The sequence below is a fragment of the Anas platyrhynchos genome, chromosome 24 (assembly GCF_047663525.1).
Source record: "Anas platyrhynchos isolate ZD024472 breed Pekin duck chromosome 24, IASCAAS_PekinDuck_T2T, whole genome shotgun sequence".
In the NCBI taxonomy this organism is placed as follows: Eukaryota; Metazoa; Chordata; class Aves; order Anseriformes; family Anatidae; genus Anas; species Anas platyrhynchos.
This window is the reverse complement of record NC_092610.1, coordinates 1,429,225-1,452,217: the sequence shown is the minus strand read 5'-3', so window position 1 is coordinate 1,452,217 and position 22,993 is coordinate 1,429,225. Positions and strand designations below refer to the sequence as shown.

Here is a 22,993-nt window from a genome sequence, read left to right as displayed (position 1 = left end):
GATCCCTCAGAAAAGAGGGTTTCATCCTCTAACATCTCTTTTCTGGGGGAGAGGGTTGGCTCTAAGCTACACACGGTTTGCGGCTGGATGCTTTGTGAAGCTCAACTCAGGGCCAGAAGTTGTTTTCAAGCTGGCTTTAATCATCTTCACTTGCTGCCCCAGTACTGTACATGCAGGTACAAGCCAATGAAAATGTGAATACTTCAGTTTGTTCCTCCTTGGGAAAACTGGCTAAGAATATTTTACAAAATAGCGTGCACCCTCACAGCCATCAGTCCTGCTGCATATAAACCACAAAAATACAAGAGTTTTACATTAAGAAAGACCACGCACATATAAAACATTACATAACACAAGTATAAAATTGCCATTTGCTTTTTTTTTTTTTAAATCTATAACCATTCTCAAGTATCCATCACAAGCCCATCCCCTTGTCTGGAATACGGAACCAGGGCGTAGAGAAGCCCCTGGTTCACCCCTCGGTGGCATTTATTTCAAGGTGGAGTTGTTAAACTTATGAATCTGTCATCAAAGCAAAGTTTACTACAAAATGAGTGGATTAGTGAAGGCAGCCAGATCTGTTCACTAATGCAATTACATCCTGACTTCCAAAAGTGAAAAGCTACCCAGGGTGAGTACTGTGAGTTCTGCACCTACCTCTCCTTGGCCTCTTAGGTCCTGGTAGAGACCCGCGGCTGCCGCACAGAGGGGGAGATGTCTGCTACCTGCTCTGTCTGAGGTTGGAAGCTAAGCTCGTAGTAGCAATTAACCCGTGGCTAATGGTGTTCTGACAGCTCTCCAGTCTGATCCATCTCTCTTGGTTTGGGTAATTCTTCCCAATGCAGTTTGTTGGGTACTTTAGGAGTGAAAAATGGGAAGTAGCGTAGGTTTGTGTGCGTGTATGGTTGGATGCACCCTGGTCAGGATGCTCCTCTTAGCCTTTTGAAGCAAGCTACCTGGAGAGAAAAGGCTCTGGTTAGCAGTGGCTGGCTGAGAAGTCTCGGGTGCATCTCATTGCCTCGTACCTTTAACGATCTTGGACCCTTCTGCGTGAATTATTTGTTGGTGCACCTTGCTAACTGCTCTGCTGTCCTACTTTGTATGGGGCCAACAAAGTTAGAAAGGCATAGGCTGTGTGTAAGAGGCTTAAGGTACAGGCAAAATCCTTCACGTCTTGTAGTTTGGAAATAGAAATTGAGTTTTTCTCATAGAATGAACGTTTCAGTTCAGGTGCTTCTAAAAACTTGGTGCTTTTTGTGTGCTTAAGTGGGTTTGGTTTTCTGTGTTTTTTTTTTTCCTGTTGCTGCTAGTGATCAGATTCAAGGATAAACTGCAGTTCAACCTTGGAGCTGCTACTTTAATTTGTTATTAAGCTGGATGTATACGCTTGTTTTTATATTTGAGGTATAAACTTCTGAGATCAATGACAGATTCTTGAGTCCTGGACAAACTTCTAAACGGCCCAGGTGCTTGCTCATTTAAATTTTGAGGTGGGGAATAGGACAACATGATGGGGAAGATTTAGTTCTAACTGCACGAAAAGATCAAGCCCTTTAAGAAAACAAGGCCACCAACTTCAAAGTGCTAACGTTCACCAGGCATCCGCTGCCAGGAGCCCTGGCCACTTGCTTCGAGGAGGGGAGCGCTGCTGCCCCCAGACCCGACAGCAGGCACAGCTTCGTGGCTCTCACTGCATGTGTCAGGGCAAACATCCCTTTTTTTGGCCAGCACCAGGATTCAGCAGCTCTACAGATGGCAATTGCCATGCAATGCCTTTCTTCACCCTTTTTTTTGTGTGCTCCTGAGGCTTCTTCTCCAGGAAAAAGCCTCCAGAGGGAGTTGAGGGCGCTGTCCTCAGCTCCTTGCATCTGAGCTGCTCACCTCGTTGCTGACCCTTTTTTTGGGAGGTGCAGGACTGGAATGCCCTTGTGTCAGGCTAAGGGGTAGCCTTTGGGCGCTGTTTATCCACCTGCTTTTTAACAGGAGAGACCACGAGGTGCCTGCTGCCCTGCCACACCATCCCTCCCTCCAGAGAAGCGCCCCGGCTCCTGGCCTCGCTGCCCTCCAGCTCAGCCGTCAGTAGTGCAAGTGCTCAACGAAGCAGGGGCCGGAGCCAGCATGGGAGCAGGTGGTAAAAGCACACCCAAAACAATTGCTCTTCATTGCACAATTACAACAAAAAAAAATAACCTGAATGTGATAGAGTGCACTAAGCTCTGGTTCTTAAAGAGGGAAAAGGAGGAGAAAAAAAAAAAAAAAGGAAAAAAGAACCAAATGAGGTATACCGATAATCAGCGCTCCAGCCAGGCTGTGCCCGGGGCAGATGATCGGGGGTTTAACAGTGTGGCGGTTATTCAGACAGCGAGACAAACACTTAGGCCCTTTACTGTACATTTTCTGCCTTTTTAAAAACCTAAATCCTCAGGAAATACGGACGAGCTCAGCTAAGGTGACCGCCTAGGCGGGGCGTTATCACAGCCGCTCGCTCCATCTGTTCTGCGTAACCCCTCGGTTCCAGAACGTGCTCCTTGCAGATGGTTTGTTTTCCCTAGGCAGCCGTTTCTGCAGCCTTTTTAGCTCCTGAACACCTCTCGCACCTCTAACCAGCAGCCCGTGGGGGTGCTCCCCATGCTTGTGAACACGGTGTAGGAGGAAGACTTCCAGTTGAAACAGCTCCGCTAAAGGAACAGTGGAAGGGGCCGTCATGCCTTTGGCACGTCATGGGATGCGAACCTTGCTTTTGCAGAAGGTAATTTTAGAAATCTGTCTAGAGGCATGAAAACCTAAAGGAAAGCAGAGCGAGCTCTTAATATCTGTTTCCAGCCCTGATGCAAAACACTTTCAGGCTTCGGACTCAGCCACCGAGAAGCACGGTGCCCGAGCGCTGTTCCTTGACCTTTAAAGTGCAGTTATTTTCCAAATCAGTACCCAAACGCACACCCCGAAGGAGGTTTACAGATGTGCATCGTCCAAGCGTTTCACATCAATCTGGGAAGGAGTGTCCGAGTCAACGGGAAGAAAATAGGTGGGCTCTTTTCCCCTTAAATCATCACCAGGGCTGTTTTATAAAGGGCCTTGGAGCAGTAAAGCCCCTTACATCGCACGCTGCTGCTAGGGATTTCCAAGCCAACTGAAACAAGCACAGGTTTTTAAGCACGTTAACCTCACGCACACAAATACGAGACTCGGAGTGAAGCGTGGTGCTGCCGAGGGAAGGAGCTGAGCAGGAATAATTCCCTATCAGCAGGGGCAGCCCTGGCCCCGCTCCTGCAGGAGTTTCTGGCCTCCTGCTTGCAGCCCAGTGCTATGCTTCAACTGCTTCTGCAGGAAAGGTTTTATGGGGTGGGAAAGGTGGCTCTGGAGGGAACGCTTCCCACCACCTCTGTTGCTTTGTGGCATTTTCCGAAGCCACCTGATGGGGTTGGTCACTGCGGGTAAGCTCACTGGTTCTGTATCTCACTGGGTTTCGGGACAGCTCCGTGCCCAAGCATCCTTTCAACGTGCTGTGGAGCTGATGAAATGGGAGCTAATTTCTGACTGTGCCCAAAAGCCTGGCCCGGTGCCCTAGGAAATGTTCAGTCGCTCAATTTTGGCAAATGAAGCCCGTCCCTGGCTGGCTGAAAATCCAGGGACAGCTTAGGCATGAAATCCTGTGGTGTTTTCTGTGCTTTGCTGCGTGGCTGTGACTGACTTGATGGGAGTTTAGGAGTTGTTTAAGCATCGGTTCAAGGCTATTTTGGCAAAATCCACCCTTGTTACTGAACTAGGGCGCCTTGATTCCGACACCAGGGTAAGCTGCCCCGTCAGCTGTGCTATAGAAAGATCATCTGTGTCTCAGGTGGGTGCTGCTGCGAGTGCTGGGTGTAAAACAGCCTGCAAAGCTCGCTTGGTTTGACATTAATAACTTTTTTTTTTTTCTAGGGGAAAATATCTGCAAAGTAGAACGGCCTGAATTTCCTTTCTGGGTGGAGGAAGGAGATGGAACAATCTAATGCATGATGCCTGGTTAGTGCAGCCACCTCTTGCCAAACACAAAAAATGCCCTCTGCAAGGAAACATTCTCCCAGAAAAAACCTGAGTCCTCGTGGTTTTCCTGGTGCCTCGTGTAGAAAGCAGTGGGGTAACTTGGCTGTTCTGCTCTCGTTTGAGGGGGAGATGCACGGCTCATGCAGTCAGAAATGAGAAGGAGCTGACGCTGCAATGTAAACGTGGGTAAACACTTGGGTTGCTTCCCCCTCTGTCGTTTCTCCGTGCCAGCGTGAGGTGGTCGTGACCCAGAGGCTTCCCCAAAAAGCGAGCACCAGCTCCCTGCAGGGACCGGGCACGCGGTGCTGAGAGCGAAGTTAAGGTTTCGATGGGTTTCGGTGTCTGGTGATAATGGCAAGTGCTTGAAGTGGCTGGCACGGTGGCTGCACCTCGAGGAATTGCCCCCACGAGCCCCTCACCTTGCAGCAGACAGGAATCCACCCCCGAGGGAGAATTGGGGAGCGGTTTGTTCTGATCCTGGCTGTGCCGTTATCCTCCAAGGCGTTATCAATTCCTTAGTGATAAAAAGGAAGCCAAAATATTTGGGTTTTCCATGCTCCCTGGAGCACCCAGCTGTGCCTTTCAGGCGCTGTGTCTGGGTGCTGGGTTCTCCGAGTGCCAGCCGTGGTTGGTTTTTGGGGCTGGTGCAGAACCAGGGGAGCCTTTGCTGGACCTCAGCACCCGCTGGCTCTGTGCTCCCTCAGCTGCTTTTCTGGATCTCAACAGCAGCACTGTGCTGCCTGGGGGGGAGAAATAGGGCTCCAAAACTCGCTGCAGAACCACAGATCCAGGGATGTATCCAAACCAGCGAGCAGAAAATCCCTGCAGAGCTTTGCCCGTGCTGCTGTCCCCATTCCCTGTGCTCGTGGTTAGTGTCCCAGTGCTGAGAGGCAGGCTCCTCCTTCTTTTTTTCTGCTAAAATCGAGCTGGTAAAGCAAAAAGTTAATTCCAAGGAGGAAGGCCTCCTTTAAACCCCTTGTTTATGCCTGCTCCAGCGAGCAGGGCACCGAGCTTGTGCCACGTCCCCGTGCCAGGCGAGGGCTCAGTGCTTGACTGGGGGGGCCCTGGGGTCTCGAAGCATCCCTTTGCCCCCCCCAGCCTGCCCTCGGAGGTGTGCAGCAGTTGTGGTTTGGTAAAGATCTGACATACACAACAGCAGCTGGAGTTCCTTGACACGACGATGCTGGAAGCGGGGTGTGGGGTGAAGCAGCTGCTGGGCAGTGGGGTTTCGCTGCCCCCCCCGCGGGTCTGTTTTGTGGGGGGACAGCTTCATTGCAACAGTCTTTTCCTTCGGGTTTGGTTTTGTTCCTTCGTGGCAACGGGTTCGAGCTGGTTCGTCCTTCCCAGCATTGCCGGGAGAACTGCAGGTTGTTCTTGTTGTGCTCTGTGCATTGTGAAATCCTCTGCTTTGCCAAGAAATCATCGTTTAAAAAAAAAAATCCCAACTGTGCTGTGGGTTGGTTTGTGTTAAAGACTGAAGGCCAGAGCCATCTGGGCAGTAGAAATTCCCCATTAACCTTTTGTCCTCTTCCAGTCTCAAGACTGCTCGTGTTTTGGTGTGTTGTGGTTTGCTGCTCTTTTCCCTCTCTTTTGGAACCTGACCCTTCAGGACAGTCATTGTGTGAAGTGTATCTTACGAAGAAACCAGAGTTTCTAGTGGTGTCTCCCCTGAGTAGTTTCAGCAAATTTCATTAGGCACCTTCAAAAAAAGCTTCCGTAATTCTCGGTTTTGCTACAAGAACTGGTCCCTCGGGGGAACCAAAATGCTGCTTTAAAAACAAACAAACAAAACATACAAAGAAAAAGAGAAAAAAAAAAATCAACACTCATCCTGAAAATGAACTCAAAGCATCGAGTCCTTTTGTTCGTAACCTCTCAGTCCCCCTAATTCCAGATCAGCAGAAGACGCCGTTGAGATGTTCCCCTGTAGCGTGCCCGGGAGCCGGGACCCCCCGGCACCCCCCTGGAGGTGTGAGGAGGAGGAGGAGGGCGACGGAGGAGGAAGGCAGGGGCTGGAAGGCAGCGGCTCAGCCAGCATCACCCTGTCCCTGCTCCCTTGGGGCTCCCGCACCCACCTCGGGCAGCGCAGAGTCGATGTTTTGGGGCTCGCCGTGGCCACGCGGGATGGCGGCGAGCGGTGAAACATGAGGACAAGCCCAGCCCGTGCTTGGTGGGGTGGCGCGCGCCCTTGTCCGTGCTCTGTCCCTTTGGCAATGTCACTGTCACAGGCTGAACGCTACCAAAATTTAAAAAATAAAATAAAAATAAAAATGGTCACCAGAACGGCTTGCTCAGCGTCGCAGGGTTTGTGTCAGAAAACGAACAAACGGGCAGTGTCTGGCAGATGTATCCGTCAGCGCCGAGTCTCAGATATTGCAGTGAGTGTGTTGTTAGCACGTGGCAAGCTACATAATCGAAGATGCTACATTCCTTGAAGAAAAAAAAAAAAAACAGTAGTGCTGAGTTGGATTTTTTTTTTTTCTGAGTTTCTTTCCTTGAAAAGCTCCCTTTTCCTCGGAGGCAAGGAAAACGAAATCGGAGGAGAAGAAGTCGAGGCGTCATGCTACTTCTTGCAGTGGCACTGGATGAGTGGGACCGGGCTGCTGTGGCCGAAATGAACACGGTGTTGTGCCCGTCCTCCCCAGGGGGCTATGGGGGGCTGCAGCTCCCCCCTCGAGGGCCTTTGCTGCCCCCACCTCGATGCCCACGGCCCCCGCTCCCTGCGCGCTGGGGCGCTCACTCGGGGAGGAGTGTGCCAAGAGCAGGTTTGCTTCGGGAAGGAGATTTAAGAAACCAAAAAAAAAAAAAAAAAAAGGAAAAAAAAAAGAGGATGGGATATTTACAGCCATCCACTGACAGTTTTGGTAGGTCAGGACGTCTCCTTCCCCGCCTGGCCTCTGGCTCCGAGCTGCCGCTACGGGCAGGAGGGGCTGGTGGAGCTCTCCAGGGACGACTGGGAGAGGCGGCGCGCCAGGGGCCCGATGCTGGAGTCGGCCAGCGAGGAGGTGGGGAAGAGTTTGTACCAGCCCGTCACCACGCTGGAGAGGTCGAGCTCCTCCAAGACGATCTGCGCCATCCCCATGAAGCACTTGTGGTCCATGCGCCCGTAGTCACCCCACACGATCACCTGCGGGGCAGAGATGGCGTTAGTGGGGCCGCCCTTAGGGTCCGGGGTCGGGATGGGGGTGCTGGGTGTGTGCGCCCTGCCCTGTGGATGCCCCAGGACATCACCTGCAGGACTTTGCCCTGGGGGCTCTCCTCGAAGAGCAGGGCCTGCTGGAAGGACGGGTCGCAGGTCTTCTTCACCGCCTTGGTCTTCTTCTTGGCCAGGCAGACGCCGTTCTCCAGCAGGTAAACCTTCACGTAGGTGGCTGCGGTGGGAAGGGGGGAGAAGCACTGGCTCAGAGCCCCCCCGGCACGGCGCCGGCTCCCTCCCCGTCCCTCCCCAGCCACCTACCAGGGATGGATTTGGAGCCCAGCTTCGGGATGAGGCCCCTGGCCTGGATCACCTCCACCTCCAGCTGCCCGCTGCGGTCGGCCATGCCCACGTGGACGTCGCCTGGCCAGGGGAAGGGACGCGCTCAGCACCCGCCCCATTTCCATCTCCCATGGGGACGAGCTGCAGCCCGGGGCTGGGACGGTCCCTGCTGCCTGTCCCCAACCGTGGGGGGCAGTGCTGGTGCCCCCCAAATCCTCAGCACCCAGCTGAAAGCGCCCCGAGCATCCCCCTGACAGGATTTGAGGAAGGACAAAGCCGAAGAGCTGGGTGTGAGTGGCTAAAAGGGACAGGGGACAGCCACCTCCTGCCCAATTCCTTGTTGGGGCAAGGGCGTGGAGCTGGTGCCCGGGGGTCTCACCGGGGTCCTGCCCTGCAGCAGCAGGAGGAGGGAACACGAAGGGGCACCCGTGAGCTGGTCGTGGTGGTGGTGCTGCTCTCCCACTTACGCTGTCCTGCTCGTACGTACGCATCTCCCGCAGCCGCCGCGTCCCCGGCGCTCGCTGCCTTGTGGCCCCAGGGAGGGGGGGCACGGGGAAAGGGCGTGCTGATGTCCCAGCGGGGTTTAATGGCAAGGAGACAAACCTGGATGTTCTCAAAACACACTCAGCATTTCAACAGCAGGTCAGGCTCGGCCCAGGGCTGCACGAGGAGCCAGGGAGGGGAACGAGGTGATGGCGCAGGGCTCTGGTGTGCCATGGTCACTGCCGGGCATCACAGTGACCCCCTGGGGACAGCTCAAAGGGGTCCAACTGCCCCCTTCCTTCCCCTCCTGCCCCACCAGGAATGGGGCAGGGGGCTGGTGGGGCTGGGTCATGGAACTGCAGGGTCCCCCCGTCCCCAGGCAGGACACGGGGCAGGCACCTGGGGGTGCCCTGGGAGCAGTGGGGGTGCTGGCGCTGTCCAGAAACAGCAGCAGGACGGGGGTGGCTGCAAGCCATGCACGGCCCCAGCACGTGCCTAGCAGCGAGGGGAGCTGCGGGGAGGGATCCCGGGGCTGGTGCACGTGTGGCACCCTCAGAATCCCCTTGCCCCAGCCCCGGGTGCAGCACGGACCCCCCCCCAATCCCCCCAGCACTCACCCATCGGGGGGGTGGCCAGCGTCTGCCGCCCCACCAGCTGCCCCGGCCCCAGCCCGTCGAGGAAGTCACTGAACTGGCTCTCGGCGCCCAGCCGCGTGGTGGGGAAGATGAACCTGTGTGGGACGGAGCAGAGCGCTGCCACGGAGCCCCACCGTGTGCAGGGCACGTGCCCCAAAGGCCCCGGGGTCCCCTTGCCACCCCAAGGCCGTGTGCCCGGTCCTTACGTGCCGTCGGAGCTGTTGCTGTTGGTGCTGCCGTCGGTGGACTCGCGGCTGCCTTGCCGGGTGACCCTGGTCCTCATCTCCACCGCGATGCCGGTCTCGGTGCTCCGCCGGATGTTGCTGCGCAGCTTTTTGGGGCCTCCCTCTGCACGCAGAGATGTGGGGTGAGCACGGGGAGCCAGCGATGGCGCGTGTCAGCAGGAGGAGCGTGGCCCGAGCAGCCCCCGGGCACCACCAGCAAGCACCAGTCCCACAGCACGGCCAGCCCGGGGGGGTCAGGTTTGACTTCTGCTGATTTAGGGCTGCCCCATAGGAGCTCTGCACACCCGGGTGCGGGGTGGGGCAGAGATTTGGGCACCTCTCGTGCAGCGTTTGCCTGTGGATGTGTTCAGCCAAGCGCTGCTGTGATGCTCCCCGGCGCTGCCAAAAGCTGCCGGGCACTGGGCCAGCCCCGGCCCAATTCCAGCACCCGGCCCCGGGATGAGGGGAGCGCTGAGCTCCCACCCCAACCCCAACACCAGTCCCTGCTCTGGCGTTCCTCCAGCTGCGGGACCGGCGCAGCCCCCTTGGTCCCCTCTGCGGTGCCACGAGGCCGGTCCCCGAAACCCCTGAGTGCCTCCAGTGGAGTGGGAAGTCGCTGTGGTCACTGCTGTTGGTTTTTATATCAATCCAACCGCCTCGGGTCTTTTAAGGTGATGGGGGAAGGCTGGGGGCAGTGGCCAAGGACTGGCAAATGCTACTTAAGCACGAAGGCTGGCACGGGGCTTGTTTCTGGAGCCGTGCTCAGAGAGGGATTGGGCTCTGCTGGCCGGGGAGGTGCAGCCCTGCTGGCCCCAGGTGGGCTCCTGCTGGCCCCAGGTGGGCTCCTGCTGGCCACTGGCACGCCTGGCTGGGCTTCTGGGGCTGATTCCAGCCCTCCTGTAACACCTCGGGTGTACAGGGCCCGAGGGCTCCCAATTAACTCCTCTCCTGAGTCAGGAAATGCCAACGTGAGCCAGAACAGAAAGCGGTAACCAGAGGAAAGCCTGCACCAAAACAAGCTTTTTGCTTCCCCTGCCTGTTGAAATTTTAAGTATTTCCCACAGTCAGAACACCTGATGAGTCCTTTCTGTGACCTATCCCCTCCCTGCCAGCCCACCCCAAGCTCCAGCTCAGGTCTGCAAACCCCCTCGGCACCTGGGGGAGCACGGCTGAGCCGGGAGGGATTCACAATGGGCTTTTTTGGGGTATTTTAACCAGAAACATTACAAATCCCGGGGCAGTGGGGCGCACACCCCCCCAGCTCACCGCTCTGGTTGAGCTGCAGCGTGCTCTTGCTCCACTGCGCCAGCCCCACGATCGCCACCATCTTAGCACCCAGGCTGGAGCGCCGTTTCTTGCTGGCCATGATGCTGACGGAGTCGGCGCTGCCCCGCGCGCTCTTCTCCAGGCTGTACATCTCGCCGCTGATGCTGGAGCTGCGGACGACATTCCTGGCGGCGGAGGAGCCGGCGTCCCCGTTGAACATGGTCGGACGCTGCCTCGCCGGCACCGCCGGCTGGGATCAGCTGCAAGGAGGGGGATAAAAGGGGAAAAGGGGGGGTGAAGGGGGAGGTGGCATCACCGTGCTCCCCCTGCAGAAGCCCCAGCTGGGAGGAAGGAGCCCTCCGAGGCGTTTCCACGAGGGAATTCAGGTGCTGGGGCTGTTTGTCCCCACCCCAGCCCTGCACCCCCTGATGGCCAGGGCCAAAAGGGTGCCCTAGGGTTCGGCGATGGCCCCATCCACCCCTCCTGAGGGTGCCCAGGGGAAAAAGCACCCGGCCAAGCCCCCCCCCCGCCACCTCTTTCACCAAAAAGCAGCTGCAGCATCGCTGCGTGCTGCTCCGCCCCGAGATGGCTGCCTGCCACGGGGCCAGCCCCAAAAACCACACCGGGGTGCTGCCGGCACCCACACAAAGCCCTGGCAGCAAGGGGGGGTACCTGTGGAGCCCCCCCACAGCCACAGCGGGGTGTCACCAGCTGCAGAGGCTGCAGGGAGGCTGCCCCCACCCCGAACCAGCCCTCGCCTCCTTTTCCTTTCCCTTCCCTTCCTTTCCCATGAATATTTAAGCTCTTTTGGGACGGGAGCATCCATCTTCCAGGGCGAGGGGAATTATTAACCGCGGGCCAAGCGGAGCCACTTGATGTAAGGCGCGAAGGCACCTGGGGAAAGATTTCTCTTTCGGGATGGCACGAGCGGGGAGGCTGAGCTGGGGCTGGGCACGGGGCTCCTGCTGCCCCCGTATCAGCCACACGGCTCCCGGCATCGCCTGAACCCGGGGAGTTCTGGGTTTTGGAGGGGGATTAGTCCCTGCGCCCTGCCTCAGTTTCCCCACCTGCCTGGGGCTGAGACAAACGCCCGAGGACTCAGCCAGGCCTTTCCCCGCAGGTCTGTGGGGGAGCAGAGCCCAGCCTGGGGGGCACCTGCCCTAAAATTTACCCCCGATCTGCTTAGGGCTCCTGCGGGGAGCGGGGCCGGGGGGGTGAGCAGCTCTCGGTGCTGAGATGAGCTCAGCCAGAACCCAGAGCACCCCGGAGCCAGCAGCCACCACCGAGGCGGCCCCAGCACCCCCACTGCATCCCCCAGCACCCCAAAAGCATCCCCAAGCACCCCAAAACATCCCCCAGCACCCCAAAAGCATCCCCCAGTGTCCCCAGAGCATCCCTGGCTGCAGGAGGCTCCCCTTCGCCCACCCTCCAGGCTTCATTCCTTCTGCCCGTGCTCCGGCAGTGGCTCAGCCCCATGCAAGCCCCTTCACCACCCCACACAGAGCCCCCAGCCCCAACTTGAGGGGGGGGGGCAGAGCCCACAGCCCCCTCCAGCCCCTTACCGCCAGCCTCGCGCCACGCCACCACCACCAGCAGCGCCCCAGAGGCCGAGCCCCATCCTCCCCGCAGGCTGGGCTCAACGCCGAGCCCCCAGGGACCAAGCGAGGGGCTGGGGGGGTCCGGGGGGAGATGTCACAACCCTAAAATCCCCCCCCCGAAACCCGCAGCTCGCCAGAGCCGATGCGCAACATGCAGGAGAAGCGCGATGGCCGGGAGCACGGCTCCCCTCCCGCATCTCCATCACCAACACAGCCCCCCCCTAAAAAAACAACCCCACCCTATAGGCACGGGACAGCAGCGACCCCCTTACCGCCCGGTGCAGGTGGGGGCACCCCGCTGTGTATGTGTGCCCCCCTCCCCGGCTCCGCTGCGGACGGAGGGTGCCAGCCCGGTGAAATCCTGCAAGGTTTGTGGCGGCGGGGCTGTGCCCGCGCTGCTTCAGCATCTCCATGGTTACCCAGCTGACCCAGTTCTCCCAGCCCCGAGCCCAGTATGAGCCCAGTATGAGCCCAGTACCGCGGGCATCGCCACACCAAAGGGGTGGGGGGGCGCAGGGGGTGCCCCCACAGCCCCTACGAGACCCCCACAGCCCCTAAAGGGTCCCCGCTGGATGATGCTGGAAGTGGGAAGAGGGGGAGCGGGGATAGGGGGTCACGGGTATTTGGGGTGCCCAGCCAGCCCTGTACAGTGGGGACCCCAAACACCCCGCTAGGTGATTAACAATAACGGCACTAATTGCAAGAACGGAGCTTTGACAGAAAAAAGGGGGATGTTGACAAAGGCTGAGGGGGGGGGAGGAGCCGGGTGGTGCCCCCCGCACAGGTGAGGAAGGGTCCCTGATGGGGGCGGAGGAGATAAAGGAGCACCTGATAAGATGCCCAATTTGTTAGGAAGGGCACAGAGGGGGTTTGGGGCCTCTATGGGGTGTCCCCAGGGGGTGTCCCCAATAATGGGGGGCTCCCTGTGAGGCACGGCACCCCACAGGGAACAGGAACCCCAAAATTCAAGGAGGGGGCTGCGTGCACCCCACTGGCAGGATGAGCGGAGCTTAGAGAAGGGAGTTCTGCCCCAAAGCCCAGGTTTGATCCCAAACAAAGCTTTTTTCCCTTTTTTTCCCTGCTTCTCCTTAAAACCCAGTTCAAGCTCAGCCCTGTGTGTGCTGAGCTTGAGGGGCTGCCGGGGGGGGAACCTTCTGGGGAGCCCAGGAAAGGGCCCAGCTGCTGTGGGACTGAGGCTGGGTGAGGATGAAGATGAGGATGAGGATGAGGATGAGGAGCTCCTGCTGGGGACGATGCCACGGGGGTCCCGGGGGGCTGAGGGAGGTCCTGGGGGAGAGGAGCAGCCCCTCCCCGGCTGGGGTGAGCACCTCGGGGTGCCCCCCAGGCTGGGCTCTGCTCCCCCAGCTCAGGGACACCTCCAGGAGGGACAGATGGGGGCACAGCACCCTCATGCCCCCACTTTGTGGGGTTGGGAGCAGGGGGGGGCACCCCATTACCCCCGGGCTGAGCCCCCTGGAGATGCCAGGACCCCGGGGACGGTGCCCTGACCGTGCTGTCCCTGTCCCCGTGTGACGTTGGTGGGGTGAAATCAGCTCTGTGCCGAATCCCACCGTTACCCAGGGCAACAGCAGGGATCAAAAGGGGCTGCGGGGGGGGCGCAGCCAGGGGGGAGCCACCCCACAGACCCCAATGCTGTGGGTCCCTCGGTGCTGACCCCAAATCCTCACCCTTTAGGGGTGCTGCTGCTTATGGGGTCCCCATCCCCGGCTATGGGGGGGGGGGGCAGGAGCACGTTCCACACGTTTCTCCCTATGGGTGGGGTCTCCCATGGGTGCTGAAGGGTCTGGGAGGAAGGGGGGGCACAACGTGTGGGGCTGGGGGCTATGGGGCGGGCAGCCCCTCCCTGCCTGCCCGGTGCGGGGCTCCGCAATGCAGCTCGCGCGGCGAATCCCATCAATATTTCATGGAGCTGCTTCCTCCAGGGGCAGGGCTGCGAGCGAGCGGCTCTGGCTGCTGCTGCTGCCCCCCCCCCCAAGCAGCTCCTTCCCTTCCCCTGGCAGCCAGCTCCCTGCTTTTTTCCCCCCCCCTTTTTCCCCCCTGTTAGCTGTGCCTTTTGGGGTGGTGCTTTTTGGGGCTGCGAGGAGCCCTGGGGTCCGAACCCAAATTTGGAGTCTTTTGGGGATGATTTTTGTTCCCGCTCGCAGCAGATCCAACAGTTGGGCTCCCCAGGAGCAGCCCCACAGCTCCAGGACGAGTGCCCCAAACCCACCGGGGGGGGTGGTCCAGGAGTTTGGTTGCCCCCCCAGCTCCGTGTCCAGCAGTGAGCGTGGCCCCATGGCAGTTTGTTTTTGAAGGAAAAAAAAAAAAAGGGGCTAAAAGGGGCTCAGCTCACCCTAACGAGCCTCACAGGAGCCTTCCTCCACCACCCTACAGCTGAATTTGGGGCACGGGGGGGCTCCTGGGCACCTGCTGCGACCCCCCCACGGTCAGGCACAGAACATCCGAAGCGCCTCGAAATGGATGCGAGGAGACGGTGCTGCGCTGCCCGGGCCCTAAAAAGCAGTAGGATCAGTGTTTCCACACCCTGGAGCTTGTGGGGCTCAAGGGGCAGCAAGGGATGGGGCTGAGGGGGGGCTGTGGGGGGACCCCCCCCGGTTTGGGGTGCGTGAGGATGGCTGAGACACCGCGATCTCATCCCCTAAATGCATCAAAAAGGCTCCAAGGAGGGCCTGGAGAAAAGGGATGGGGAGACCTCGGGGGGAGCAGGGAGCGGTGCGGGGGCACCGTGGGCACGTGGGGGTGGGCACTGACCCCGTTGGCCCCCCCAAAATCCAGCGAGGTCCCCCCAAAACGCCGCGTCCTGGAGGTGCACCGGGAGAGGACCGGGACGGGGCCCCTCGTGCCGTGCTCGGTAACCCCACAGGACCCCCGCAGAGTGGGGGTCACCCCTTGGGACCCCCCCCTCCCCGGGACCACCCACGGGGGGGTCTCCAGATCCACCAAGCAGGACGGACGGATGGATGGACAGACAGACAGATGGATGGAGCACGACCAAGAGGTGAGAGGCGAGCGCCGGCGTCCCATGGGGCTTGGGATCGGGATGGGGCCACGAGGCGATGCCCTGAGCCCCCCCCAGGATGGACAGACGGACGGACGGACCCCCCACCTCGACCGGTCCCTACCCCCGTGTCCCCCCCGGCGAGGCCCAGGCGTGCACGGGACGGGGTTGACGTCAACGGGCTTTCAGCGGGGATGATGGATGGCACGGGAAAGCGCTCCCGGTCCTGAACCGCTGCTTGGGAATCGCCCCCCCCACAACACCCCAAAAGCCTTGGGGGGGGGGGGTGTGGGGTGGGGGTCCCGGTGCACGACCCCCGGTGCCCCCCCGGTACTGGCAGCCCACCCGCAGCCCCGCTCTTTGGGCACGGGGATGCTTTTGGGGTGCCCCTGTCCCCGTTTGGGGCAGGAGGCTGCAAACCGGGGGGGGACCGGGGGCACCTCCCGGGGCAGGCGGCGCGCACCGGGGCTGCCCCTAAGGGTTGGGACCCCCATCCCCGTGTGCCCCCCACCTCGCCGTGCCCCCCCCCGGGGTTCCCGGGGCTCCCGTCCCGTTCCTCCCGGGCACGACGGCATCCCCCGGGCCGCCCCCGTGGGGGATGCGGGGCTGCAGGTGCGGCCCCATTGACCCCAAAAGGGACCGGGACGCCCCCGGTGCGCCCCCCCTCGACCCCTCCCCGCCGCCGCCGCGGGCACTCACCGCCACCGCCGCCGCTGCCGCCGCCCGTGCCCGCTCCTCCCCTCGGCCCCGGCGGGCTGCTGGGAGCGGCGGGCGGGGGAGCCCCGGGCTCGGCCCCGATGCTTTAGGGCCGGGGGAGCCCCCGGGAGATGCCCCCCATCCCGTTAGGGTTTCCCCTCCCCACCCCCCCAGAGCTGAGCCCCGGAGCCGTCGGGGGGAGCCGGGAGCTGCCCCCGTCCAGCCCGCTCGGGAGCCACCGGCTGCGCCTTGCCCTGCAGCAGCCGGATCCTAAAGGTCACCAGTGGGATCCTAAAGCCCCCAACGGGACCCTAAAGCCATCAGCTGGACCCCAAAAGCCCCCAGCGGGACCCTACAGCTGTCAGCTGAACCCCAAGAGCCATCAGCTGGACCCCAAATGTCCCCAGTGGGACCCTACAGCCATCAGCTGGACCCTAGGAGCCCCCAACAGGATCCTACAGCCCCCAATGGAACCCTAAAACCATCACCCAGACCCCAAGAGCCCCCAGCGGGACCCTACAGCCAACAATCAGAGCCCCCTGGAGCTGCTTGCTGGACCCCAAGAGCCCCCACCCGGAGCCTGAGCCCATCGGTTGGCCCCCAGGAGCTGCCCCTTCCCCATCACCCAGATCCCAAGAACCACCCCAAGACCTCAGGAGCCACCGGCTGCAAATTGCTTTGGGATCCCCGGACCCCAAAACCCCCAGCTGGACCCCAGAGCCACCAGCCAGGCCCTGCTCCCCCCAGCAGGACCCCCAGGAGCTGCCCTCGGGTCCTGCTCCCCCCCGGGGAGCCTCCAGCCAGACCCAGAGCTGCCACCCCATGGGTGCTGCTCCTCCAAAACCCCCCAAATCTGATCCCAACCCCACAAGCTGCCCACTGGGACGTCCCCACTCGCTGTCGGTGCCCCCAACCCACAGACAGGAGCTGTGGTGGCGGTGCCACGAGGCTGTGAGGCCATGAGGGGGCCGTGGGGCTTCGCTTTGTGCCCGAACACAGCTCTTTTGGGGGAACGGGGACACCGCCACGTGCCCCGACCCCTTCCAAAGGAGACTGAAAATCCGAGGGCAGAGGCGGCCCCGGTGCCCGCGCTGCCCTTGGACTCACCTTGGCGCCTCGCTGTCCTCACGGCAAATTCCTCCCCTGCGCTGGCTGCGCCCCGCGGCTGGCATGGCAGCCACGTGCCACGAGGGAAGCCTCCTTCGCCCGCTTTAACTCTGTCCCTCCCCAAAATAACGCCACGCTCGGCCTTCCCCGGGCTCCCCACCTCACCCTGCGGGGTCACGGGGCTGTGGATGGCACCAAATCCCCGTCCCTCGTGGGCAAAACCCCTACAAACGTCCCCGTGCTGGGCACGGGGGTGATTTGGGATTTGGAGGGTGGAAGGGTGCAACGGGCATCTCGGGGTGTGGGGAGGATGAGGGAGAAAAGCCCCTCGGGGTGCTGGATGGAACGTGGGGACGCGGCGGGTCCCGGTGCCGTGCGGGGAGAGCCGGGCGAGGAGCAGGAATAGCTGAAAGAACTAAATATGGAAACGTGGATAAAACAGAGCCGGGGTAGGGAGCCGGTTTCCTAACAGAATTCAAAGCGTATAAACAAACGCGGGGAGGGAGAGAGGTTGTCTGGAAGGGGGGCCTTTATGAGTAATATTTAGAAAAAAACAGCTGAAAATACCTCCGCAGGAAAGGCCAGTCCATCAAACGAGGCTGCAGCGTGCTGGGACCGGCGGCGCTGCTGGGAACGAATCCTTTCCGGGGAAGAGATAGCGACAACACGTGCCTGGCTGGTGGAAAGCTGCTCCCGTCTCCCTCCTGCAGCTGGTTGGTGGTTTTTTTTTTCTTGCCTGCCACGTTTCGGTGATAAAGCACGATGAATAAAATATCAGGCACTGCAGCGTGGTCGCTACGAAGCTCCCTCGCTGCCCCTCTGGGTTTTTTTCTCCTCCTGGCAGGTCGCCCCGGGCCCCTCAGCCAGCAGCCACCAACGCCTCGGCTTGTGGCATCCTCGCCGCTTCCTCCTTTATGTTTTGGGGTGGTTTTGGGGAAAAGGGGCTGTTTAAAGCTGTTATTCCCATGAAGGTGATGCAGGAGGATTCACGGGGCTCGGCTTTGCGGTGCTTGGAGGAACTGAGCTGGATCCCAGCTCCCTGCAGAGCCAGGTCAGGGCCGGGCTGGGCAGCTCGGATCCTTTGCAGCTCATCAGGTTTTACAGATTTCATAACTCCAGGTTGGGTTTTATTTATTTTGTGAATGAATTCTGCAAAAACCCGCGAAATGTGGCTGGGCAGGTGCCTGCTCTGCACCCCTGGCAGCAGCGTGTCCCGTTAGCTGCTCTGCTCTGGGCTGCATGGCACGCTCAGGTGGGGAAAAAAGGTGCTGGGGGCACTGAGGGAACTCAGGATTTGAGCTTCCCCAGCTGCCGTGACTCACGGTCCTTGTGTCGGGGGGGGCAGCGGGTCCCTCCCCTCTCCTGCTGTCCCCAGAAGAGCAGTAGCAGAGCATTCTGTCCCGTTGCTCAATCTGGTGGTTTTCCTTTCAACGCCCCAGGTTGCTGCAGGTCCTCCAAAAGATGCGCGGCCAAGTGCAGGGCGACTGAAATGTAATTAAACAAAATCTGATTAGATAGCAAACATTATCTATTGGACAAGATCTGGGCCTAAAAAGCTGCTTTCCAGCCCGATTTACAAGGCAGGGTGTCCGTGTCCAGGCATAATTTACGTCCAGATTTTAATTTTCTGCTCATTTCTTTGCTGGGGGACGGCTGCCCCAGAGCAGCAGCTGGTTTGGGGTGCCTCGAGGCCTGCTGTGTGGGGTGGGATGGCAGAGGGCTGCCTGGGGAAGGGCCGGGCTGCAACCCCTGCTCTCAGCTTTATGATTTTTCCCATTTCCGAGCTGTCAAAAGGGTCAAAACCCTTCCAAAACCTGCCTGGGGTGTGCTACAGCTCCTCTGGGTCCTGCTGGCGCAGGAGGAATTGGCTGAGCAGGTAGCAGATGGCGCTAAGTGTGAAATCACCAAACCACAAAAAATAAAAAAATAAAAAAATTATGCAAGCACCAATAAAACAGAGAGCGGAAAAAGCTTTTTTTTTTTTTTTTTTTGCCTTTTTTTTTTTTTGGGCTGCTCCACGTTTCGGGCGGGCTGACACAGGGAGCTCTGTGCCTGCAGATGGCTGCGCGCCTCGGGGAAGCCGGGGCTGCTCCGCACAACGCGGGCATTGCTGCCCCGAGAGAGCAGGTGGGGAGGGGAAATGGGGGCAGCACAGACCCACAGAACATCAGGGGGACCCAAAAAACGTCAGGGGGACCCACAAAAAGGCAGGGGGGAGAAGGGGTGGGTGGGGAGGAACCCCGCAGGAGGCACAGCTGGCTGTTTAGCTGCGCCTGGCAGCAGAGCCAGCGGCGGTTCTGGCTAATTGATTTATAAATGAGTCATTTTGATGAGGGGAGCGCCGCAGCCCAAGGCTTCGCTGAGGACTCGTGAGAACGGGGAGGGGAAGAAAAACAAGCCGGTATTTCCCTTGGCTGCTGTGCCTCGCCAGCACCCTGAGATCGTGAAGTCACCCTGAGATCGTGAAGCCGCAGGACTTTCACTAAAACTGCAGGAATTTGCTGTAAAACGTCTCCCTCTTCAGCGTCAGCCCTGGCTTTGAAAGCAGCGTGTGTGGCCGCAGGGATCCGTCCCGATTCCTGCAACTGGGGCAAACGAGCAACGGAGCCCGGGGTCCTGCCCGTGTGTGGGGCAGGCGGGAGGGCCCAGGCACACGACTGGGTTCTCTCTATCGCGATATACCAGTCGCGACTCGGCGTGGCCTGACGGGAGGTGGTACCCGCCCTGAAGGTGCTGGAGCCGCACAGGACGGGGCCCAGGCACACGACTGGGTTATCTTCTATCGCGATATACCAGTCGCGACTCGGCGCGGAGCCGTTCCCTCACGGGGAAGCCGCCGCCGCCCCTCAGCCACCTCACAGCGGCGGCCCCCGGTCGCTCCCTCTCAGGGCCCGGGGGTTACTGAGGCAGCGCGCTGCCGTCACGGGGAGAACCGGGGGGAACCGGGGATAACGGGGGGCTACCGAGGAGCCCCCACAGGACCCGGCGGGGCCTCACGGGACGGGGCCTGAGGGGAGCGGGCCCGGTGCGGGCCCAGCCGCCGCCGCCTCAGCCGCCGCCTCAGCGCGAAGTCTCGCGAGATCTCGGCGCGGGTCACGCGCCTGCGCGCTGCGCCGGCGCTAAGGGGGGAAGGGGCGGGGCCCCCACCCGAGCCGCCTCACGGCGCCGCCGCCATCTTGGTCCGCGGCCGCTGGGCGCTCGCCGGGCTCCCGCCGCCGCCCCCCCCCCTCCCTCCTCCCCTTCCCCTCCCCTCCGGGTCCTCTCCCGTTGCCAGCCGGGCCCGGGGGGCAACGCGGGCTCCTCCCAGCCCGGCCGGAGGCTTCGCGGCGCTCGTTGGGGCCGGTGAGTGGCGGGGCCGAGGGGCGGGGGGGAGGCGGCGGCGGCGGCCGGCGGAGGGGGCGCGGGGCGGGGGCGGCCCTGAGGGGCTCCCCCCTCCCCCTCCATCCCCCGCCCCCACCCCGGGCTGCTGGGTTGCGATTGGCTGCGCCGCGCCGCTCCGCGCACGCTGATTGGCTGGCGGAGGGGGTGGAGGCGGGAGAAGGGAGCTGGGCGCTGATTGGGTGCCGCGGGGGGAGCGGGGCGATGATTGGCTGCTGAGCGCGCGCGCGCGAGCGGGGCGGGAGGGGGCAGGAAGTAGGGGCTGGGGGCGGCGGGGGGGGAACGGGAGGGGCGGGGGGGAGGCACCAAGGGGGGGGGGCGCGGTGTTTTGGGCCCTCTTCGGGGTTTTTTTGGGGGCTTTTTGGGGCTTTTTCTACCCCGGAAGCCTCTGGGGGGGTCTCTAAGGGGGAGAGGCCGAAGCCCGGTAACGGTCCGGGGCCTCCCGGTGCGTGTAGGGGGGTGAGGGGCCTACAGGCCGCGGGGCAGGGCCTGAGGGGGGGGGGGCAGGGCCTGGGGGCGGCCCCGCTGACGGGAGCGGGGTGGGGGCTGCGCGGGGCCCGGCCCCGTTCCCCTCCCGTTCCCTTCCCGTTCCCTCCGGGGCCCTGCCAGGCCTCACGGTGCTCCCGGGGGGGGAAGGAGCGGGGGTCCCGGCCCCCTCCCAGCGCTGCCTCTGCTCGGTTGAAGCCTCCCCCGCCCTCTGCCGTGTCCCGGTGCCGGCCTGGCGGTGCTCGGCCACCTCCCGGTGTAACTCCGCCGCCCTCGGGCAGCCCCCGCTGCTTGTGCTGCCCGCGCTTGGGGCTCCGGTTGGCTGCCCGTGACCTTGGGCTGCCCAGCACAGCACGGGGATGATTTGGGGGCGCCGAGCTGCTTGCCCCCAGTGAGGATGGGGGAGGCCGAGGGGGGCAGCAGCCCCTGGGCAGCTGCGTGACCTTGAGCTGGGCTCGGGCCCTGCGGTGCCGGCCGGGTCCCCGGTGGCTTCGTGCCCCCCCCCAGGAGGTGACCCCTGGTCGGTGGCGGGGGTCTTGTGGCACCCCGGTGCCAGCCCCTGATGGAGCGGGATCCATCGCCTCCCCGTAGCCTCGTGGTGGGATGCTCGCTGTGGGATTGGGGCAGTGCCGGAGCTCAGCTGCCCACTGTGACTCCGGAAATTAAATAATAATGATAATTAATAACAAAACAGCAATAATTATAGCAATAATAATTATCCAGCAGTTGTATTGGTCCCTATGGCTGGGCCCGTGTGCTGCTGGGGGGCTGCGGGGCAGCCCTGGTGAGGCAGGGACCAGCCTGGGCATCACCTTTTAATTTGTTTTATTTATTTTTTTATATTTTAGTTTCTTTTAACATAACTTTTATATTTTATTTTCATTTATTTTTATATCTTATATTCATATCTTAATATTTTAATACATTTTTATATTTCATCTATCTATTTTTATATTTCATCTACCTATCTATATTATATTCCATTTATTATACTTATTTCATTTTATTTTATTTTTTATTTTATTTATTTTTATTCCCCCCCCCCCCCCAGCCCTGACCCCGCGCCCCGGGACGCGCCGCTGGAAGGGGCGGGGCGGGGGGAGGAGCAACCCCATTTGAGCGACAGCCGCGCGGGCCAATCGGCGGCCTCGCCCCGCCCCCTCCGCGTGCCTGACCGGCCAATGGGAGCCTGGGGGCGTGGCCTCGGCGCCGAGGGGCCGCGGGCGGGCTCTGCTCTGACCCCTGCGCCGCCTCTCAAGGTAACTTGCAAACAGGAAGCGGGCGGCCGGGCTGCGCCGCCTCCGGCAGCCAATAGGAACGCGGGGCCGCGGCTCCCCCCGCTGCTCTCAGCCAATGGGAGCGAGCTGGGCGGGCCCAGCAGGGTAGGCTGAGCGGCGGCTCTTAAAGGGCCAGGCGGCCCCCGGTGCGGCGGGGACGCGGAGCGGCGGCGGGCAGGGGTCAGCTGAAAGACAAAGCCATGGCGGGCCCCACCGCCACCCCCCGCGCCTCAGCGCCGCCATTCCCAGCACCGAGCCCGAGCCCCGAGCCTCCCGCGGCCCGGTAAGGCCCACACGGGGCGGCGGGGTTGAGGCCTTGAGGGGGGGGGGGCCGGGGTTGAGCCCCCGGTGAGGCCTGGGGGGGGTGGGGGGGGGGGCTGGGCCTCACCCGGTAACGGGAGGGGATGAGGGAGGAGGAGGGGAGGGGATGGGGGGGGAAGGACCCGGCAGCGCCTTCCCCGGTGGCACCGCTTGGACGCGGGGGGGGCTCCCCCGGTAGTGCCCGGCCCCACGGAGCCGGCCCCGGTGCAACCGGAGCGGCCCCGGTATGGGGGGGGGGTGCCCCCGATAGGGCCCCCCCCCATAGGGCTGAAGGTCACCGGGTGCCGCAGATCGGGGGGGGGGGGTGGAAAGCGGCTCCTCTCCCCCCCCCCCCCCTCACACCCCCCCCACCGGGCCCTGCCGGTGGGCACCGGGGCTTCACCGGTAGCCCCCGAGCTCCCCCCCCCCTTGGCTCCGAGGGCCGGGAGGGGGCAGCTCCAGGCCGGCTCTCAGCAGCAGCACCGGTGACCTTGAGGCTGCCCGGCGGCACAGCTCCGGGGGGGGGGGAGGGGGGGGGAAGGACAAAGTTTGTCGGCGGCACTTTGGGTGAGAATTAATAAATAATAAATAAAATTAAAAAATAATAAAGGTGGGAAACGGGGGCTGAGCACCGGGGCACCGGGGGCACCGGGGGTGGATGCAGGTGGGGATGGGGCTGGGTTTGATGCCGGGGGATGGGGCACGGGGGTGGGGGACCCCCTGGCTGGGGGGTGCTGGGGGTCCTTGCCACCCTAATCTGTGCTGCAGGTACTCGCAGCCCTCCTCTCGGCCCTTTTCTGCCCCAAATCTGCTCCCTGTTGGCCTTAAAACTGCTCCTTTAGGACCTGAAGGTGCTGGTGTTGCTCAGCACCTTTCTATAGGGTGAGTAGAGGAGCGAGCAGGGGGCTGACCCCAACCCGGAGCTGTCCCCGAGCCGTGGCAGCCTCCGGGCGTTGTTTCAGTGCCTCCATCCCAGTTCAGACCAGTAGGTAACGTCCCCTGGTCGTGGTGCCTGGTGCT

The 22,993-nt window shown here is 61.4% G+C and overlaps 2 protein-coding genes across 10 annotated transcripts in view; one reads left to right on the top strand and one right to left on the bottom strand.

Annotated features, from left to right (window-relative positions):
* Window positions 1–119: 119 nt before the first annotated feature.
* Window positions 120–19,480, bottom strand: RIMS3 (regulating synaptic membrane exocytosis 3). Of its 4 annotated transcripts, XR_011804842.1 has the most exons (8): window positions 11,983–12,908; window positions 10,113–10,372; window positions 8,829–8,970; window positions 8,605–8,717; window positions 7,484–7,585; window positions 7,258–7,397; window positions 6,870–7,153; window positions 120–6,456 (listed from the first exon to the last, which is right to left on the bottom strand). XR_011804842.1 is itself a non-coding variant. In XM_027444036.3 (7 exons), the coding sequence occupies exons 2-7, from the start codon at window positions 10,330–10,332 to the stop codon at window positions 6,941–6,943; spliced, it is 930 nt and encodes a 309-aa protein (XP_027299837.1). In that variant the 5' UTR covers window positions 10,333–10,372; window positions 17,100–19,480; the 3' UTR covers window positions 120–6,940. The 4 variants fall into 4 exon arrangements, 3 of the variants coding, with proteins under 3 accessions (XP_027299837.1, XP_027299835.1, XP_027299836.1); XM_027444036.3 differs by lacking the exon at window positions 11,983–12,908 and adding an exon at window positions 17,100–19,480 and having other exon boundaries at window positions 120–7,153; XM_027444034.3 differs by lacking the exon at window positions 11,983–12,908 and adding an exon at window positions 15,429–15,480 and having other exon boundaries at window positions 120–7,153.
* Window positions 19,481–19,740: 260 nt separating this feature from the next.
* The window catches only part of NFYC (nuclear transcription factor Y subunit gamma), a 28,772-nt gene continuing 25,519 nt past the window's right edge, over window positions 19,741–22,993 (top strand). For 5 of the 6 annotated variants that reach the window (XM_027444031.3, XM_072027511.1, XM_072027510.1 and 2 more), the window contains exon 1: window positions 19,741–19,874. The gene's annotated coding sequence lies outside the window, so the exon portion shown is untranslated. Of the gene's footprint in view, window positions 19,875–21,711; window positions 21,957–22,993 lie in introns of those variants that run through there. The other variant, XM_027444029.3, reaches the window with a different exon arrangement.

Bases quoted from the DNA above. Each gene is read 5' to 3' on its own strand.
- RIMS3 (XM_027444036.3), bottom strand. From the start codon at position 10,332: ATGTTCAACGGGGACGCCGGCTCCTCCGCCGCCAGGAATGTCGTCCGC. The intron at 8,971-10,112 runs GTGAGCTGGGGG...CTCTGCGTGCAG, and splicing joins GCTGCAGCTCAACCAGAGCG to AGGGAGGCCCCAAAAAGCTG. The intron at 7,398-7,483 runs GTAGGTGGCTGG...TTCCCACCGCAG, and splicing joins GGGCTCCAAATCCATCCCTG to CCACCTACGTGAAGGTTTAC.